Genomic DNA, 20,492 nt, shown 5'->3' with positions numbered 1-20,492 from the left:
GCTTGAATTAAAGGACAACTCCGGCGCAAAATGAACCTTTAGTCTAATTACACATTGTTAACTAGTGAACCGTTATCAGAGATTTGTTTTCATGATTGCCGAATGTAAATAGTTTTATCTCTAAAAACAGTTTAGCCTATAACGCTAGTACAATGCTAGTATATAGGGCATAGAGTAGGCTAATGACAAATAAAAATCGCTTGTTATTACCACTAACACGGCTCAAAATAGCCCCACAGTAACACGACAGCATAACAAGGGTCCCTACATTCAAACCGAAGCATTTGAGAACTTTGTCAGTGTCCATACAATTTAATAAGAAGATATTTTATACACACAGTAAACTTCGGGAATACAGGAAGAAGCCATCTTGGAAAAATAGTCTCTACCAGTCGATCTACGAACGCCGATCCAAGTGCGCTGGTGAGATGTGAATAAGGTGATAAGGTGAGCGCGAACAGTAGGCTACGTGTATATATTGAAGAGAAGAAAACGGTTTGTGTTTGTGTTTCTACTGGAAACAACGGACCCTAGGAGATTCTGCACAGTTCAGCGCACTTGGATCGGTGTTCGTTGATCGACTGGTAGAGACTTTTTTTCAAAGATGGCTTCTTCCTGTATTCGCGAAGTTGACTGTGTGTATAAAATATCTTCTTATTAAACTTTATGGACACTAACAACGTTCTCAATGCTTCGGTTTGAATGTAGGGATCCTTGTTATGCTGTCGTGTTGGTGTGGGGCTATTTTGAGCCTTGTTAGTGGTAATAACAAGCGATTTTTATTTGTCATTACTCTATGCCCTATAATACTAGCATTATACTAGCGTTATAGGCTAAACTGTTTTTAGAGATAAAACTATTTACATTCGGCAATCATGAAAACAAATCTCAGAAAACGGTTGACTAGATAGCAATGTGTAATTAGACCAAAGGTTCATTTTGCGCCGGAGTTGTCCTTTAAGTAGGCTAGTGATATGGAATTTACTTAGTTTTTTAAATTCTTGCCTGAACTAACTTTTTCAAGTAAATTACATTGGGTTTTTTCACTAGTATTTACTTCACCAAAAAAATCATTTTTTACAGTGAATTGTAATGTTGTTAACATTGTAACAGGTTCACTCTGCTTTAAAATGATATGTGTTTCCTTTTTTTGGACATATAAATTATTGCATGTACATAAAACTGATGTCTATTTCTGATGTGTGACAGACAAGATAAACAGTGTTTTATGTTTTCCGATTGTGTACTTTTTGGATAGAGAGAACGAGAGTGTGTGTGTGTGAATATTGGGAGTGAGGCACTCTTTACAGCTCCACCCCTCTTGGGTGAAATGCGACTGCAACTAAAGCATGAACTCTAAACGGCAGAGAGAGAGAGAGAGAGAGCATTATCAGAGAGGAAGAGTGCTTTCCCACTGTTGACTGTCGGCAGTGTCACTGCTCCATTGAGCTTTTGGCAGTAGAAGCACCTTCACTCGCTCGCTCCACACACGCGGCGTTAACACGCTGACTGAACCTCCTCCACTTCAGCTCAAACTCCACTTCAGCGGACTACTTCAACACGACGGCTGCTTATCTGCCTTTTCTCTGCTGGTTTCAAGAGCTTTTCTAAAAGTTAAAATATTTTTATTTCCCCCATTTCTCTCGGACCAGTTTTAACTCAGAATAAAAGGGACTTTTTGTTTTCTTTCCTCCTACATCTTCAGTTCAGATGTGTGGAACATGGCATATATGTTTGCTTCAAACGCCACAGGACTGCTGGATATGCACTATTTTTCAGGATGACTGAATAATATCCCAAAAGGAATTGATGCTGTTGCTCAACATTTGGAGATATGGTGGTATAAAATGCAAGATTAAATACATCATCGTCATGGTATCTCAATCACTCGACTGAAGACCGAATAGCACCTAGCTATGTCTCTTTGCCGCTGCTCGTTTCTGACATACAGTTTGAAAAACCACAAACATTGATCTCTGAATACTGAAACATGGAATCTCTGACAAACAGCTCTCAAACAACCCCTGTGCCAACAAGTGCACCTCTTCAAGGGTGGACATCATTTCAGCTGTTCATCATGATCATCATCATCGCGATTATCGTTGTGGGTAACCTTATGGTCATCATCGCCATAGCACGCACCTCCCAGCTGCAGACCACGACGAATATCTTCATTATGTCGTTGGCATGTGCTGACCTCATAATGGGGGTGGTGGTGGTGCCACTGGCTGCCATGATTGTTGTAAAAGGGGAATGGACACTTGGTGAGGTACCGTGCAGATTATGGACATCGGTTGATGTTTTATGTGTCACAGCCAGTATAGAGACCCTTTGCATCATCGCAGTGGATCGGTATATTGCGATCATGCGGCCACTGCGGTATAAAGTGCTCCTGAATAAGTGCAGGGCTCGAATTATCGTTTGTGTCGTGTGGCTGCTCTCAGCTCTAATCTCCTTCGTCCCAATCATGAACGACTGGCATGCTGGGGCCGATACAGGAAACAAAAATGACACAGACAATTACAAAGACACCTGTGCTTTTGATACAAACATGGCCTTTGCTATATTTTCATCAGGGATTTCGTTCTACATCCCACTACTCATCATGATTTTTGTCTATGCACGCGTCTTCCTCGTCGCCACAAGACAGGTACAGCTCATTGGCAATAACCGTCTGAGGTTCCAAAACGAGTGCATAGGAAATCAGGTCCATGGCAACAACAACTTGCCTTCGATGTGCAATAACGTCGGTGGGATGACGGCAAGGCGGAAAAGTTCCCGCAGGCGACCGTCCAAATTAACCGCTGTGAAGGAGCACAAGGCCCTCAAGACGCTGGGCATCATCATGGGCATCTTCACACTGTGCTGGCTGCCTTTCTTCGTGGCGAACATCATCAATGTTTTTAATCGAGATCTGCTAACCATGTATGTTTTTCGATATTTAAACTGGTTAGGCTACATCAACTCCAGCCTCAATCCCATCATCTACTGCCGCAGCCCAGAGTTTCGTGCGGCCTTCAAGAACCTTCTCGGCTGTCCCTGGGTATCCTCGCTGAGAATGAACTTCCTTTACAAGGAGCTTCGGACTCGATGCGCTTGCTTCCTGGGTTCCGCAGAGTCGGGAATGCCTGGATCGTTCGAGAAGCCCCCCACATCCCCAGGGGCACTGCCTGGGGAAGGGAGCAGCCAGAGCAGCTACAGGAGCGAGGAGCCGTCGCCGGGACCACCGCACTCCAACGGACGCACGTTCTTCAGTGATTTCTCCGAGCCGGAGACGGAGTTGTGAGTCCCATTCTCTTACTTCTGTGTCGTCAAGTGTATACGTGAAGACTACCTGTGGATAAAGAGTGTTACACTTTCCTTTATACTTCACCTTGTTGAGATTTATTTTAGTTTGTACAATGCGTCCGATAAATTTTCCAAGAAGCTCAGAAGAGCAAAACTGTACGTGCTCCTTTATTACGCATCCAGGATTAGGACTTAAATCAATTTCCCTGAATCAATGTCAGTAGGGTCAGATTGCTCAATATCACATGTCCAGTGAATTTTAAACCTGCTGTAATCAGGTGACCTAAACCTGTGAATGCGCTTGTGGTGACTTTTCTCTGGGGGGATACAGCCCTGTGAAAAGTGCGTCAAGGCTGAGCAGGGCAATGTTGAAGTTGTCTTGGGTTACAGCGCGATTGGATGTGTACAACATTTCACGCAAAAATAAATGGCTTGTTATGGTACTGCTAATGGTGGTTTGTAAAACAGCCAGATGAAGTTTGTGTAGTGGGAAGAAATACAAGGTTTAAGCTAATAATTCCTTGTGTTTATAGCTGGGATACACAGAAACGAGGGCCAGTTAAACCTAATTAGGTTCCTCTGGGGAGCTACAACACTTCATTTGTATTAGCAAAACGGGCATAAAGGAAGATTTGTTGCTCTGGTTTGAACATTTCGGCATTATCTTTAAAAGAACGCATGTCAGCAGAAAGGTATGAGGAATGGACAGGACACAAGCTCTGATATGAAAGAGAAACCATGTGCTCTAAATCTAGCTCTTTCTCTTAAATGCCCAAGAGAACCGACCATCTAAAAAGAGACACACTTGCCTATTTGTTTATTTGGTTGGAGTTTAAATTGTTGATAATGATTAAGTAACTTCTTTATATAAAATATCTTTACTTGTACAAATATGAAAAACAGACTCTAAAAAATATGATCTTGAAATGTACCTGTTGAAATAGTCACAACACTAATACTTATTTCTGTGTAGCTTTTGAGTGTCACCTAGACAATTAGCAGCAAGAATAACAGTGCATTCCCTAAAAATCAAAAATAGAAGCAACTAAGAAAAAAAAAAGAGTTTACAAATGTAAACCCCATCCCAACACAAACAGACACACACTTTTTAATATCAATCTCTTGTTTCATTGAAGATCTAAATTATCCAAAAAGATAATCATCAGTGTCCACAATTGGAGTTTCATAATGTGTTTGCATTTGGAACATTTTCTAGTCTGTCGGATAAACAATGTAAATAGTGATCGGATAATTGTAGGGTTTTATCCAGAAAATATTGTAGTTACTTTAATGACTCGCTGGAAGAGGCAAATTTTAAGATGTTTTTGTGGGTTTTCTTTTGTACAAACACAGAGCTTCTGCAACACAGGGAATATTTAATGTGGAATATTTAATAAGTATGTATTTCCTAACAACAAAAACAAAACATTTTAAAAATGTTTTATTGAAATTAAAACACTGTCAGTGCTCTGATGTCACAGATTAAAAAAATATATATATTTAAAAAAAAAAGACTATAGGATTTTTGATTCACTAAAATAGGAATTGGATATCAGAATTGGTTTTGCTTTGTATATAGAAGCTTTTCAGGAAATCCTTTTCCTAGAATGGGGGAGACACACTTGACTATCACAGTACAGGGTTTACAGCAGCTGTTAGGGACTGGGTGGGCAAGCCCTGGAGATATTTCCTAGCCACAATGAAGTGGAAACAATGCACACACACATCTCACACACACACACATCTCACATTATAACAGCCATGTACACCACAGGACAGAGAAATCTTAGGTGTTTTGCATTTTGAGTTGAGGAGAATAAAAAGAGAGCATAATGCCATCTTTCTCACATCAGAAAACTAAATAAATGGCCAAAAAAATTGTTGGTTGGTTCAACACAGTCCCACTGAATAGAGGGCACGTTTGTTGTGCATTACATTTTTTTAATCATAGAATTAAGCATTACTAACTCTTTACATATTATAGCGTGAGAGTCTTAACTGATGAAACAGTATCTATATACGCACATTTGACATCACAAATGTACAGATAATTTTTTTCTCTTGGGGACAAGGAGCACGAAAGACTTGATGTGAGTAAAAAGGTTGCAGTGGAGACCAAACAGCACAGGCGGAGAGAAAGGAACAACTTAAAGTAATTCTGAGCGACTTCAATCTCAGAATGCTTGAAGCTGTGAGTTCACTGGTGTCAGGTAGCCCATTTCAACAAACAAATCACATTATTCAGCGTAAAGCTCACCAACTTATGAGTACATTGAGTAAAATTTGATCAGCCCTGTGATGTCTGAAGCCCTTTCACATAAACTGTGTACTTCATTTTCCGTACACCGTGACCAGGTCTCCGGTGAGTTTTATTTCATACGGGTGCAGCTAGAAAATTATGTCTAGCAAAAAAATGAGCATTTTTAGAGCATGTGTATCAGGAAAGTTGCGTTTGTGGGCATAAGTAATTCAAATAATGACAGATGGAAGATAATGTGTTTTGTTTAACGGGAAGTCAATATTTTGCTGCTCCGTGCTGCTGATGAGTGCATTATGTGTTGGCGGCAGAAACACACAAATGAAGCCACAATGATTGCTTTGTGTTTCAGTGAGCGCACTGAGAAAAGGCTATGTAAATTGATTAACCCTCCGTGAGAAAGAACTTCATAAGGACGCCTCTTTTTATATGCATCAATTGTATATTATTGCTGTACAAGCTAAATATGGATTTATGTTGCTACTTCCAAATTAACTTGTATGGGTGAGAATGAGGTGATTTCTGTAGTGTTTTTTTGGCAAGTTTTATGGCCCCACTGTTGCTTGCTTCTCTAACACCCCCAGGAGCTGATAAACTTATCACTGAAACGCAACACTTCCGCCTTCAAGGAGAAGCTGTTTACGACCTAAACAGAGCGAGAACAGCCAATGCCCGAAGAAAAGGCAAGATAGTAGGCAAACATATAACAGAATACCTCAATTTCATCATGAAAATGAGGAACATATATTTTTAACAAAAACTTTTTTTTTCAAGCCAAATGCCATTTGATGAAACCCATTTGATTACTTGATTAAGAGGGTTGTTATTATATAATAATATAATTTAAATAATAAAAAATACATAATAATATTGAATGTGCAATACTAATATAATTTAAATAATAAAAAATACATAATAATATTAAATATGCAATAATAATAATAATATATGAAGAGTGCCATTTGAAATTTTCTTCTAGAAAGATAATTTGTATCAAGCTTGTATATTTAAGTTCAGTGATTTCACTTAAATGGCAATGATAATTACCTATTAATTGTTATTTAAGTGAAATTACTGAACTTAAATATACAAGTTTGATCAAAATCATCATTAAAGAAGAAAATTTCAAATGGCATTTAGAGGCTTTTGCATCTGAACTCTTCATATGTATACTTTTAAAATTCTATTGTTAATTTATTTCAAAAACCTTGACAGACTTATTAAAAAGTTCAGATTAATACAGTCATCTTCTTGCGCTGTTTGTCATTCCGTGCTGAAAGATAATTATGCATGCTATCAGGGTGATCTTTGATGAAACCTAATACAAATGTGCACAAAGTTTTCCCGACTATCATAGTATAGTGTTGACTACATATTCAAATATTATTGCATTTTTTTTTTGTCCCATTTGCAACTATTTTAGTTATCTGGAGATTCTGTTTGATTAGAGGTCTGTGCTCTATATTATCAGCAAGTATCAAAGTTCACTAAACATAGTCGTGAACGCAGACCTTACTCCTCTAAAACATTTGCATAAGTCGAAGACTGTTTTGAGTGGAGCACGTCCAGTTGTTCTCTGTTGATGTTTGGCCAAAAGAAACAAATTGCATTCACCTAACCATGCAAAGTGCAAGTTAGATGGACACATCAAAAGTAAAGTTTTGTTGGTAAAATAATCAACTGAGTTATAAGACTAGACAGGGCAAAAATGATCTACACTTGAGAGTATTCTCTCTGCATTACTCCATAGGATTACAATGTTCTACTTTTAAAATTACCAGTTATTTATTTTAAATGGAACAGCTTTAAATCAGGATATTCTTTCATTATGAGCAAGACTGGAAATTTCCCTTCCTTGAATTAAAACATTTTCATCATGCCGTATGACATTCTACAAATTAGGATGTCGGTTCCAACTTCCATCCGATCATGACTCCACTGATTGAAAAACCATTTGCGAATCGGGCTGTTATACGGCTGTCCGACACCTGTGTGCGTATTTTCCTGGAGCTTGACTTAACAAACAGGTGCTTAATTACTGAATAGGTTTATGAGGAAGAACACAATACAGCTGACAAGCCGAGGCTGGCATAATGGCTTATCTGCTCTCATCGCCTTCATTGCTGTAGCAGTGGGACACCATGTTTCCACAGATCAGAGGTTTATCGCCCCCATCAGCTACTGGTATCGCTCTCTGGCTACTGTTGATGCTTACAAGAAAGGGGAGCTAAGATTGGCTCTTGATTGATAAATAACAGGTTTCGGTTTGAGATCTCAAATCAAGAAGCGGCAGAATAGAGGCAGTCAAACGCTTTCTTTTTTTCTCTGTTCCATTCAAAGTGATACTTCAGCCACAGCGATTCAAAACTGGTCATCATTTACTCACTCTCGTGTCGTTCCAAATTCACCTGACTTTTTCCTCCATTTGAATGCAAAAAGAGAAATTTTAGAAATAAGCTACTGGTTCGTTCTAAAACTTTGGCATGCAAATACAATGAGTATATTTACAAGCACCCTCATTATGCTATTACAATTAAACTTTACCTCATGTAAATGCAATACTTCTATCACATTGATGTGATTAAGCTCATAGTCATAGCAATCATAATAAAATATATATATTTAATGTATTTCTATTTATTATAATATCTATTTTTAATAAAATATGTATTTAAATTAGTGCTGGGCAACAATTGATCACGATCAATCGCATCCAAAATAAAATTTTATGTGTTTATATTTTGTGTTTGTGTTTGGGTTTATAATAATTTGTATATATAAAAACACACACACACACACACATGCAAATGCATATGTTGATAACTCTGTGTGACATGAATATATTGCAGTATAGCTATTGCTGGTCGAAAACATAGAAATATATTTATTTATTTTTTTTTAAATAAAAACATAAGTAGATTAAAACAGTGGCCAGACACATCTACCATAGGAGTTCAGAACTAACATAGTTCATAGCAAAAATAACCACCGTTCTTCGTGAATAATCAGAACATTGAAAACTACCTGTAAACTGGAGTGAAGAGGTTTGCCCTTGTCATGAAAACATCTTACTGCGATAAAGTCCTTACTCTGATTATTGGAAATAATCAAACTATTGGTGCGCATTTAAACATGGCCAAGGAATGAAGACCAAGCTGGAGAGTAAAAGTAAAAGTAGTTCAAACAACTATATTTAAAGTTTTCTGAGGAAATGTAAAGCCATGAATAATTATGAAAAATCAGACTGCTTTGATTCTCAGGTTCAACATTTGAAACATTATACCTTTATGGTGTTTTTGCATCCATAAAACATTTGAGGGGAAGCAATGAATAATTCTATTGAATTAGAATTATATGAATTGTTTTTTTTTCTTTTTTGTATTGAACTAGTCCTTTGAAGTGTATGCAATCACATTTATAAATGATCATTAATATTTGAACATGCACTGATGGCCTTTAGTTTCCGAATAACACCCTCTACACATGTGCTTTGAGCCATATGTTGTACATCAGTACAAGCATGCCTTCAAATGATTCTTCTATTCTCTGTAAAAAAAAAAAATGTTAGAGCAAAAGGAGGAATGGTAGAAAAAAGTGCAGACAGAATAAGCAATGAGGTAATTCTCTGCAACAGGATATGAACTCAACATGGAAAAGAGCTCTTTTAGCCACAACATACAGCAAACCAGCAAGATCAAGTAACCCTATATCTGCCTGCTATGAGATTCAGGACAGGATCCCTTTTGGAGGACACCTTAATCTAAGCTCATAACTCTTTATCAATGGAGGCTGTGGCATTCAGTTTATATTAGGGATGTAACAATAACCTCATGTCACAATTCGATAGTAGATATCAAAATATTGAACTCACGATACGATATTATTGCGATACTCCAAGACAAATGGAAAAAGGTTAACAATATTTTTTACTGTTTAAAGTATACATATTGTCACTGCCTTGAGATTATTTTAATAATATAATATAATATAATATAATATAATATAATATAATATAATATAATATAATATAATATAATATAATATAATTAGGGTTGGGTATCGAGAATCGAGTATCGATTGGAACCGGGACTAACTTTTCGTTTTTCCCGGAATCGTTCAAAAGTTAAAATTTCGATTCCTAGTTTCGATATTCACAGTCCGCCGAGCAGAAGAAGAAACCGCTGAACAACACCAACGAAGAAGCGTCTACCGGAAGTGTTGGCATAACCACGCGAGTCGAACACGAGTACCTTACGTCGGCGATCCAAAGTGTGGCTTTACTTTTCTAAAAATAACAAAATCTCGGCAAAATGCAAAATTTGAGACAAAAGGAGTATTTTTACAGGAGGAGTATTTCCTTCAGAAAGACCGTTGGTTAGCAAGGTTAACTAAACTTTTTTGACCCTGCCTCTTAAAAGAATCGGAATCGAGAATCGTTAGGAACCGGAATCGAAACAAGGAATCGGAATCGGAATCAGAATCGTTCAAATTCAAACGAAGCCCAACCCTAAATATAATATAATATAATATAATGCCCGGCCAAAAAAAACTCATTTGTACTCGGCTTTCACCAAGATAAGCACAAACTAACAGCATGACAACCGTCTGGATAGAGCCGAGTAGGGAACATCTCTAGGTTCTTCAAGTGGGCCCCTTCCGTCCCACAACACCTCAGGAGGGTTCGACAGTGACTCTGGCATCTCAGAATCACCCCCTCCATCCCCCAGTTAACTCAACCCAGCTTACTGACCTTTACATTCCTCCTGCTCCTGAGTTTGCTCCTTCCTCGTAGTTCACATGTGACCTAACCACAATCTCTCTCTGCAACCCAACCATGCGCCAACCCATTTGACTAAGGCTGTCGAGCCCCACAGTCTTCGTTAAAGTAGGTTCAGTGGCAGCGGTTCCGTATGGCATACTACCTACCGCAAAACACAATATTTACCCAAACACCAACCCTCATTCACGCAATATATACAGGAACATAATAACTGTAATTACTATGCAAAATATACAAATAAACCAACAGAGTCTTCGAGTTTTTCAAGAATTCTACGAAACTTTAGCGTGGCAGCCTGTACACACTGTGACTCAGATAAGTTGTGTGTGCGACACAACTCTAGGCCACTGAATCTGACGTCTCTGAGGAACCGGGTTGTAGAGTGTGCCACTAGAAACATAATTACCACTGCAATATTGATCAAATCACTGACTTTTTGCCTATTTAAATGTAGGGATGGGCGGTATGACCAAAATTGTGTTTCACAGTATGACTAATTTTATTTCACGGTAACAATATATTTCACGATATAGTTATTTATATTTATTCTCGAAAAATCAACAAAAAGGGCCTTGTATAATAAACTCTTTAGAAATGAAAAGTACTTCGCATTGTTTGATTTTTCTTTTTCTTTTATTTGGTAAATTATTTATTTTGTAAACTACACTCACCTAAATGATTATTAGGAACACCTTTTCAATTTCTCATTAATGCAAATATCTAATCAACCAAACATATGGCAGTTGCTTCAAAGCATTTAGGGGTGTGGTCCTGGTCAAGACAAAACCAAGGCTGGCATGGTTGTTGGTGCCAGACGGGTCGGTCTGAGTATTTCACAATCTGCTTGGTTACTGGGATTTTCACACACAACCATTTCTAGGGTTTACAAAGAATGTGTGAAAAGGGAAAAACATCCAGTTTGCGGCAGTCCTGTTGGTGAAAATGCCTTGTTGATGCTAGAGGTCAGAGGAGAATAGGCTGACCGATTCAAGCTGATAGAAGAGCAACTTTGACTGCTTGGTCTGATCAGTCTTGATTTCTGTTGAGACATTCAGATGGTAGAGTCAGAATATGGTGTAAACAGAATGAGAACATGGATCCGTCATGCCTTGTTACCACTGTGCAGGCTGGCGGTGGTGTAATGGTGTGGGGGATCCCACACTTTAGGCTCCTTGGTGCTAACTGGACATCGTTTAAATGCCACAGCCTACCTGAGCATTGTTTCTGACCATGACCATCCCTTTATGGCCACCATGTACCCATCTCTGATGGCTACATCCAGCAGGATAATGCACCATGTCACAAAGCTGGAATCATTTCAAATTGGTTTCTTGAACATGACAATGAGTTCACTGAACTAAAACGACCCCACTGTCACCAGATTTCAACCCAATCGAGCATCTTTGGGATGTGGTGGAACAAGAGCTTTTTGCCCTGTATGTGCATCCCACAAATCTCCATCAACTGCAAGATGCTATCCTATCAATATGGGCCAACATTTCTAAACAATGCTTTCAGCACCTTGTTGAATCAATGCCACATAGAATTAGGGCAGTCAAACAAAGTATTAGGGGGGTCAACGGGGGGGGGGGGTCAAACAAAGTATTAGTATGGTGTTCCTAATAATCTTTTAGGTGAGTATATTTTGATAGCTAAATATAGTAAACAAAACACACTCATCAACTTTTAGATGAACTTCCCAAAAGTGATTGATATTAAATACAACTCATAGGTGCAATTAAACTTTACAATTAAACTGGACTCTACTACTCCAACTCTGAACGAACTCTCTGCTCCTCACCGCAGTGCGTCTGAGGTGCTGTGGTAATCATTTCGCCCAAATAGAAGTTCTTCGCCTTCAGAGAATATAGTTCCCAATATTTATATGGTTAAAAGATGGCTGTGTCTCATATGACCTTGTTATTTGTACACTCTCTGACTATACACATTACAACATGTAGATATGAAAATGTTTGCATTATTTTGTCACTTATTATTTTATTAGTATGCTAGCTGTATCCATTTACATCCAGTCTTTGTGCTAAGCTAGGCTAGCCGTAGGATCAGACAGAGTTACAGCATGCACGGAGATGAAAAAGGTATGTATGGACTTATCTAACTCTGGGGGCTGAATAAGGTGAATAAGCTAAAGTCCCAAAAAGTTGGAGTGTTCCTTTAAGAGCTTTTCACTGAAAGGTTCATTGCATGGACGACAGAGCGATCTCATTGGAACTCCATTGAGACGATTGAAGCCCGTTTTTGGCGATTTTTTAGCACTTCCGTCCCTGACGCGCAGACTCAAACAGAGCTTGACGACGTAGATGTGACGTGAGCAACCCGTCTGTCTTCTAGTGCTGTGGCATGAGAAATCTGAATCATTTCCTTCCCAAACATGCAGAGGCGGAGAGTGTGAGTAGGAGCTGTCCATGAGCTAGGAGCAGGAGACACTTTTGCAATTCTGATTAATTATTTTGTCATTTTGCCTCCACGTTTCCCCGATTGCCCGCGAGCTTCTTCTCCTGTCCATACGGTAAAATACAGTAATTTATACAAAATAGAGAGACTACTGTGCGACAGAGAGTCGCGTGGGTATGATGCAATCGTTAGCTTACTTTCACTAAAACTGCTTCTATGGGGCCATAACATAAGCTACAAGGTAATGGAGCATTTTACACATTGTCGTGTTTCTTTGGAAATAAATAAAGGTCAAATGGGGTCTTCAAACGCCTCAAATGTAAAGTTATTTGCCGTCAAAGTAACGCCAAAATGAATGGGAGTCAATAGGAATGCTAACGCAAGTGAAGTTCTGCTACAAGATGCAGCTCCCGTGAGGCTTCAACTTCCGGTCGATGGATTACCCCCTTGGTTCATTGGTGGAACCCAAGATGGTGGCATCGGTGGCATCGATGAGAAATCCGTCTTTGTTTTTTATGCGTATGGGGTCACATTGGCTCCAGTAAAAACACATTTGTATAAATATATCAATCTAAAGCAATAGTAGGAGTCTCTATTAAGAGAGATTCATTTTTGTATTACAGTTTATCAGTATAGTTATTAAACTATTAAAATGGTCTTGGTACCTCTACCCAACAGAGCTGACAAAGGACTTTAATAATAAAAAAAATTTGTGATTAATGTAGGCTACACCAATTCACGTTCGCTTCAGTCTTGTTATAATCAGATTCGGCGCGTTCTTCGTCCTCAATCCGCAGCGGTGCAGAGATGAGCCTCATTGGTCTGTTACTGCTCGTCAATGTCAAAATATTTGAGATGACAAATCAAATCAAAGTAGGCAGGCTTTATGTTCACAGACAGACGCTGCTGAGCGCGAATTTTAACAGTGCGTCTCTACGTGTCCGGTCAAGTGCGATGTAAGATGTAAGTAGCTAAACTTAACATTTCATATTTGGCATTTTTTAGGTCATAAATGTTAAACGAATGACACAAAATAATCAGGCAAACTAATATAGTTTTGTCTAATTTCGAACTGAAAATAGTAAATAAAAAATAGTAACGTGACATGTAATGTAATAATTAGTTTACTGTCATTGTTGTGAGGGGACAAGAAACAAAAGTCGATTTCATCATTTTAGGCACATGAGTAATAATGAATGTATACATATTGAGAATATAATACAAATTGCAGCCTTTAGTACAAAGCTAAGCCTTCGGAGTTCTGAGGGTAAGTTTGTTCCCCTAGTTTGAGTTAATGCAAGGTGTAAATGCGTTGTGATCGGATCTGCCTGACCACATCTGGAGGTAGTCTGGCTCGCATTATGTTCGGATCTTTACTAGGTGTAAACGCAATCTGGTTGTATATTTTACTCCTCCCAAAAATGCTAAAAAATAAACGAGTGAAAGCGTGTTATAGGCTATATGTCATGTTATAGTCAGATATGATGGCGCTACTGAGACACGCATCACCTCATGAGCAGCTGAGCATCTATTCATCAAGCGAACGTGCAAACATTGCAAATAAAAGTGAAAGTAAGTCACAGACGCTTAACACACAATCATCTTCAAGTAAAGAAACGAAATGATCTTACCAGGGCTGTTGCTACTCTCTCTTATTGATGTCTTTGATTTTGAAATTAGCTGATGACCAATAAAATGCAGCTCATATCTGTTGCTTTTGCTGGCGTGCAATCCATTAAATCTGCATATAACGTGGGAGTTGAAGATCGGATTTATATCCGTTTTGCAAAAACACATTTATGTGGCCAGGTGTAAATGGAATCGGTAAGATCAGAACACTTATTATCCGGATAACTTGTCTGGGATACAGATCTCATTTTAATACCAGGTGTAAATGGGGTCAAACTCTGCTCTTTGGAGCCAGACATTTAGAAACTGGTGTGTGAGAAGCAGCACCACTCGTCTCATTAATATTTCTGTTAAGTTTTAGATGGAAATCTCAAAATATAAAATCTACAGATCTATTAGTTTTCTAATGTAGGCTACTAGTTTTTGTCGTTTCATGTATAAAATCCCATATTTGGACATTAAGGGGAACAGCATTTTTTTTCCAGCATTTTATTTACAACCATAGACGTTGTATACCCACCACCTCAGAATGGCTCTTTGGATTGACATTAAGTGGGACCTTGGCTGTTACAGACACTTCACATACAGTTTGTAGTTCATATTAAGCAGCAGCTCATTTCACATTTACGTTTTCAAATGAAATGAAATTCAAATAATAATTTCTGATAATATTATTGCATTTGTGTTTGAATAATTAGTTTCTGACTTGAAACAGTTGCATATTAAACTTAAATTTAGCTTATTCTTACAATTTTGTTGTTTTTTGGGGGGCGTGTTGGAGTGAGATTTTGTTATGTGGTCCTCAGAAAAAAATGGAAGATAAAGTGGTCATTGGGCTGAAAAAGTTTGAGAAACACTGCTTTACATTTTAGAGTAAAGTTGAGATATAAAATAATAAGCTATGAGCAATTAATATCAATAAATATAGCAATAAACGTGGATGTCTTTTTACATTAATGCCCCCATTACAATACTGATGCATATACAAATCAAGTCAAAACATCCCACTGATAAACTGTAGTATGTGTTTAATAATGCACTAGCTAGTCCATAATATAGATGTCTTGATTTTGGAAAGCAAACATGCACTTTTGATTTGACACTGAACTCAATGAACTCTGAGCATCACAGGAGCTTGTTCCGAAAAGTCATCTTAAACATTGCGTGCTGCCTTTGTGAACAATCATTTGTGAATATTGGAGGATGAAAATCGTGATATTTGAGCGAACAGCTAGAGAATATAAAAGAGAGAGATGTCACGGGGTTAAAAGGATAATAATAATAAAAAAAAGGATTTGCTGAGTGTCAGAAAGATGTGGTTTTGCTTGTTTTAGATGTCATGCTGAGATCAGAGTTCTTCTCATGCAGGCATGATGGAGAGGGCTTTCAAACAGCAGGAGAATAATAACTCAGACAGCTGTGAACGTCACATTCTGTTACTGAATAAAATGCAGTCAAAACCTCAGGAACAAAAAATAGTGTAAATCAGTGTCTGAGAGTGTAGTTAGTCTACCTGGATAGGATTTTATTCCCAAAGAAGAGATCTAGGCATGGCCCCATACCCATGTAAACACCTTAAGATGCTTTGCAAAGCTGTCACGTACACAGCATGCGATGGAAGTGGGGGCAGTAGAGTAAATATTTCCCATGGTTCAGTTGCAACAAATAGAGTTATTTTTCTAGACTCAAAAAGACTTGACAGCTAAAAGGAAATTCCACCAATTTTACATAATGTCCCCAATATGTTGGTGCGCAGATGTAGACAAGGCCACTTTGTGTTATTACAGGCACCTCACTAATCGTTGGTCATTGAACAACAGTTTTGGGAAAAAAGTAGTAAAAGGGAAAAAAAAAATCTCATGAGATGTAAAGGAAACTAAAACAGAAAAATATTAATTTTATGGGTAATTATTGAAGACTTTATTATTGCATCTAGAACCTTCTGATCTACCTGCTAGCTTTCCTTCATTTAAGGACTTAAACCATTTCAAGGCTGGATAAAACAATTAGACACATGTACTCTGTTGCCAGGGGAGGCGATACCGTGCAGAGGATTATGGGTATTTTTTTCTGCTTTACACTTATTTACACTCTGCCTTCAGTGTAAGGCTTTATACATCTCTTAGTCTTGTTCTCTAGAATAAATATCAAAACATTTTAAATTAATTTATTTACTTGAGGATCAATAGACTTTTCAAGCCACCTTTTCAGAAGGTTTTCAACCCAATACAAACAATCCCATTATCAGGCAGTATTACAATACAATACATAATACTTTAAATTAATCACTTTGCATCAATATTTTTTTTTTTTAGATTTACAGCATCAGTATTAAAAGTACAGATGCTTCAAGATTGAACCTCCCATCCCTTAATATAAATTCTCTGAAAAAAAAAGTATGTTTTACAATATGAAGCAAATCTATGTTAAGAAATGTTTAAATATTTTAACTATAAAAAGACAAGTGAAGAAGAAATAATCTGAATATATTGGTTTGGGTCACATTTTGTCATGATTCTTGTCAAGAGTCTAAAGCATAGAGATACTGTACTGCGCATGAGAGTGAAACTTAATCTCCTCTGGGACAGAAAATAAACTTACCAAAATTAGTTTAAACTGTCATTGGCTCTGAGCTTAATTCAATCTTTTGGTGGCATGATTTGCATACCCGTTTTGTTATTCTCTCTCATTCTGCCAAAACAGCTGCGTAATAAAGTCAATATCTCAACATTTCCAAATTTTTTCATAAAAGCAAGAGTAGAGTTTTCACATCAAAAGTAGAGAGGAACATATGCTCCCGTGCTTTGCCACATTTTATTATGGTTATGATACAGTGTGATTTTTGAGTCAGTGGCCAGCAGCTGTGCGGATTATAGCCGTTTATGAGGTAATGACATTTACATCAAAGCCTTGTTCACACTGACCTGGATTTTATTGCTGGAGGTTACCAAATGTCTCTATTACTGGTGGCTAATATGTTCAATGGCTAATATTAGGCATAGCTTTTGAAAATGTAACAATACTACATGAGATTTGCTGTAAAAAAACATATTTGAGCCTTATTCATGTGGCAGGAGGGTTCGTAAGACAAAAAAAACAGTTGGTAAACACCACCACCGCGGACATCGAGCATTTGGTCATTCGCCATGCAACACTCATCATATCATGTACCAGAAAGGTTGCTCTTGCAAAGTACACAAAACAACCTTGTTGGTACATGTTTTGATGAGTGAACGATCGACGTTGCATGGCGAATGACCGAGTGCTCGATGTTCCCTCTAGAAACGTACCATGGGGTTGAGCCTTAATGATGTGGTCAGAGGGTTCATAAGACAAAAAGTTGGTAAACACTACCCTGTGGTATGATTTTAGGGCGAACATTGACGACTCAGTCATTTGCCATGCAAAGACAATCACACACTCATCAAAATATGTACCAGCAAGGTTGTTTTTGTGTTTGTACTATGTAGAACTGAAAATCAATTGGTGAGAAACTCGATGTTCTGCTCTGCGAGGCTTTCCGTCTGTTTTTTTTAAAAAGTTTTGCCTGTGATGAATGTCCCAAAAGTATATATATCAGTTAAGTTTCAGAAAAGTTAAGTTTTCTGAACTCATTCGGTTCGGAAATGCAGAATGCCTCTGTAGGATAAGCACTGGATGTCAAAGGGCAGCTCTGTGGTTCTGCTATATGATGCAGTAAAAATTAAGTAATTACCATAGAAACTGGATTGACAGATGGGCCGACTGGAAATATTTTTTCAAACTGTTGTCATTCAGCTACCAATGTTGAAACAGCTTTGTGTCAGCTCTACCAAAATATTAAATAACATTTGACTGGCTTGGACTAGGATTACCAAGAACTTCTTTTAGAAATATTTGTTCAGAACAAACTTAAAGGGATAGTTCACCCCAAAATGTAAATTCTGTTATGATTTACTTACCCCTGTTCCAAACCTCTATGACTTTCTCTCTTTTGGGGAAATATTTCTGAGGTTTTGGTTAATACAATGGGTCCACATAAACACTAAGCCCCTTTGGCTTTACAGTATAAGAGCATATTCTTCCAAAAACGTCTTCCAAAATATCTTCTTTTGGAATCCACTGTACAAAGCAATTCATATAGGTCTGGATCAGCATGAAGGCAGTAAATTAAAACTGAGATTTTTAGGTGAACTCTGACAGGCTTGATGATCAATTATGAACAAATATAATTCTTAAAAAAAATTGCTGACTTTCGGTTATCATATGCCTCACTAAGAACACACTATCTAGCATTTGTTCAAGCCATTCTTGTAGAGTCCTGTAAGGGACAGATTTATTAAAACAGGGCAAAATTAGCGTCAGAGCGTAATTCCAAAAAAGCGCAGATGGTAGTGAATAATTATGCGTGTGATCTACTGACATCGTAGGTGTATAAGTGTGACGAAGGGGCTGAGGCAGTCGGATCCGTCTGCAGTAATTTATTGATACAGGTAGGCCAGTGGTAGGTGCAGACCAATAATAGAACATAGAACTGGCAGAGGTCGGGGCTGGCGGCTGAGGAAGAAAAAAAACTGAAACCAGAAGGAGGCGTCATCGAGCGTTCCGTGACGATAAGACTTTCTTATTTCAGACGAATACAATCAGAGTAATTAAAAAAATATCCTGGCTCTTCCAAGCTTTACTGTATAATGGCAGTGAATGGACGTATATTTTTTTAAGTCCATCAAAGTACAATCATCCATTATAAAAGTGTTCCACATGGCTCCGGGTGTTTAATTTAAGCCTTCTGAAGTGAAACAATGCGTTTGTGTAAGAAAAAATATCCATATTTAAATATTTATAGACTAAACAACCTAGCTTCCGGCAGATGCCCTACTCAAGTCGACTTACGCCAAAAGAGTAACACTTGACGATTTAGGATGTAGAAGTAGCGTAACCTTTGACGCCTTTCACAGTTCAAACAAACAGGGCTAGGCAACAAACTTAAGCTTCTCTGACATTTCTCTTTAAAAATTCTCGTTTTAGACTTCTAAATTTCCAAAATAGGTTTTCACTAAATTGTTATTGACATTGGTACTCAAATGCTGCCCAAAGAAGCTCATGTGGCACTGAACAATATGCATTAGCCAAATCTAGGAAAGTCACATGGAGCTCCTTCCTCTCCTTTTTAGATGATTGAATTCGTTTCCAATAAACATTAATGCGTTCTAAGCATCCTGAGAACCCTGAAATCCCCGCTTTTTGAACTGAAGTGTCAGTGAATCCATTCTTTAATAGATTGATAATAGAAAATCTCTGAGCAATAAAGCTGAATAAAATCTTACCTTCAATGTTTAATAGTGAAATAGGACGGAACTGACTGATGCTTGTAGCATCTTTTTCTTTAGGTATAAATCCTCCACAGGCTCTGCGCCATGCTCTAGGTACAACATGTTTTCCCATGCCACTTTTATCAATTTCCACAGAATTCGTAGAATGCCTGAAGCACTCTTGTACACTCTGTATGGAATTCAGTTAACTTTTGCGGGAAGAAACATACAGGTTGATCCATTCAGTCTCGATCTGATTGCAACAAAACTGCTCCAGCTCCTACATGACTTGCATCAACCTGCCTTTTAAAAGGTTGATCAAATTTAGGTGCCGCGAGGACTGGGGTTGTCATCAGCAACAATTTTACATTGTCAAATGCCCTCTGACAATTGACCCTTCGCTAAGCCCCGCCCTCCCTAGTTACTGTTGCTACGCCTGTCAAGCTTTCGCGGCTGGCCCATCTATTATAGTGTGGATGCACCCGGTATCAGACATTTCAATGAGATAATTAGTAATTTTCGGCGAACAAGTGAAATATCTGAGAGAGCAAGACAAAAGGGACTACAGTATGCATTTGAGGGATATATTCACAACATTATATGCTACCGATTAGAGAATAATTTCTTAAAAATTGAAGTTAAAGCCTAACGTTATAGTCCCAGCGTAAGCAGCAGCGCCTCATACGCTGACCGTTCAAATGGGAAACACAAATTGAGGAACAGCTGTGTTCATACACAGCAGGGTATGTGAAAATAATCGTAATAATTATAAATCAAACAGCTTATCAATAAATCTTACTAGAATAACACTAATACCGGGAGAGCCGCGATC

At 38.0% G+C, this 20,492-nt stretch overlaps 1 protein-coding gene across 1 annotated transcript in view; it reads left to right on the top strand.

Annotated features, from left to right (window-relative positions):
- Positions 1-1,371: 1,371 nt before the first annotated feature.
- Positions 1,372-20,492, top strand: part of adrb3a (adrenoceptor beta 3a) — a 30,944-nt gene continuing 11,823 nt past the window's right edge. Inside the window, exon 1 of the mRNA XM_039682035.2 lies at positions 1,372-3,282. Within this exon, the coding sequence (XP_039537969.2) occupies positions 1,991-3,282 (1,292 nt within the window). The 5' untranslated portion in view covers positions 1,372-1,990. The remainder of the gene's footprint in view (positions 3,283-20,492) is intronic.

The sequence above is a fragment of the Pimephales promelas genome, chromosome 14 (assembly GCF_988280905.1).
Source record: "Pimephales promelas chromosome 14, fPimPro1.hap1.1, whole genome shotgun sequence".
NCBI lineage: Eukaryota > Metazoa > Chordata > Actinopteri > Cypriniformes > Leuciscidae > Pimephales > Pimephales promelas.
This window is presented reverse-complemented; position numbering and strand designations above follow the sequence as displayed.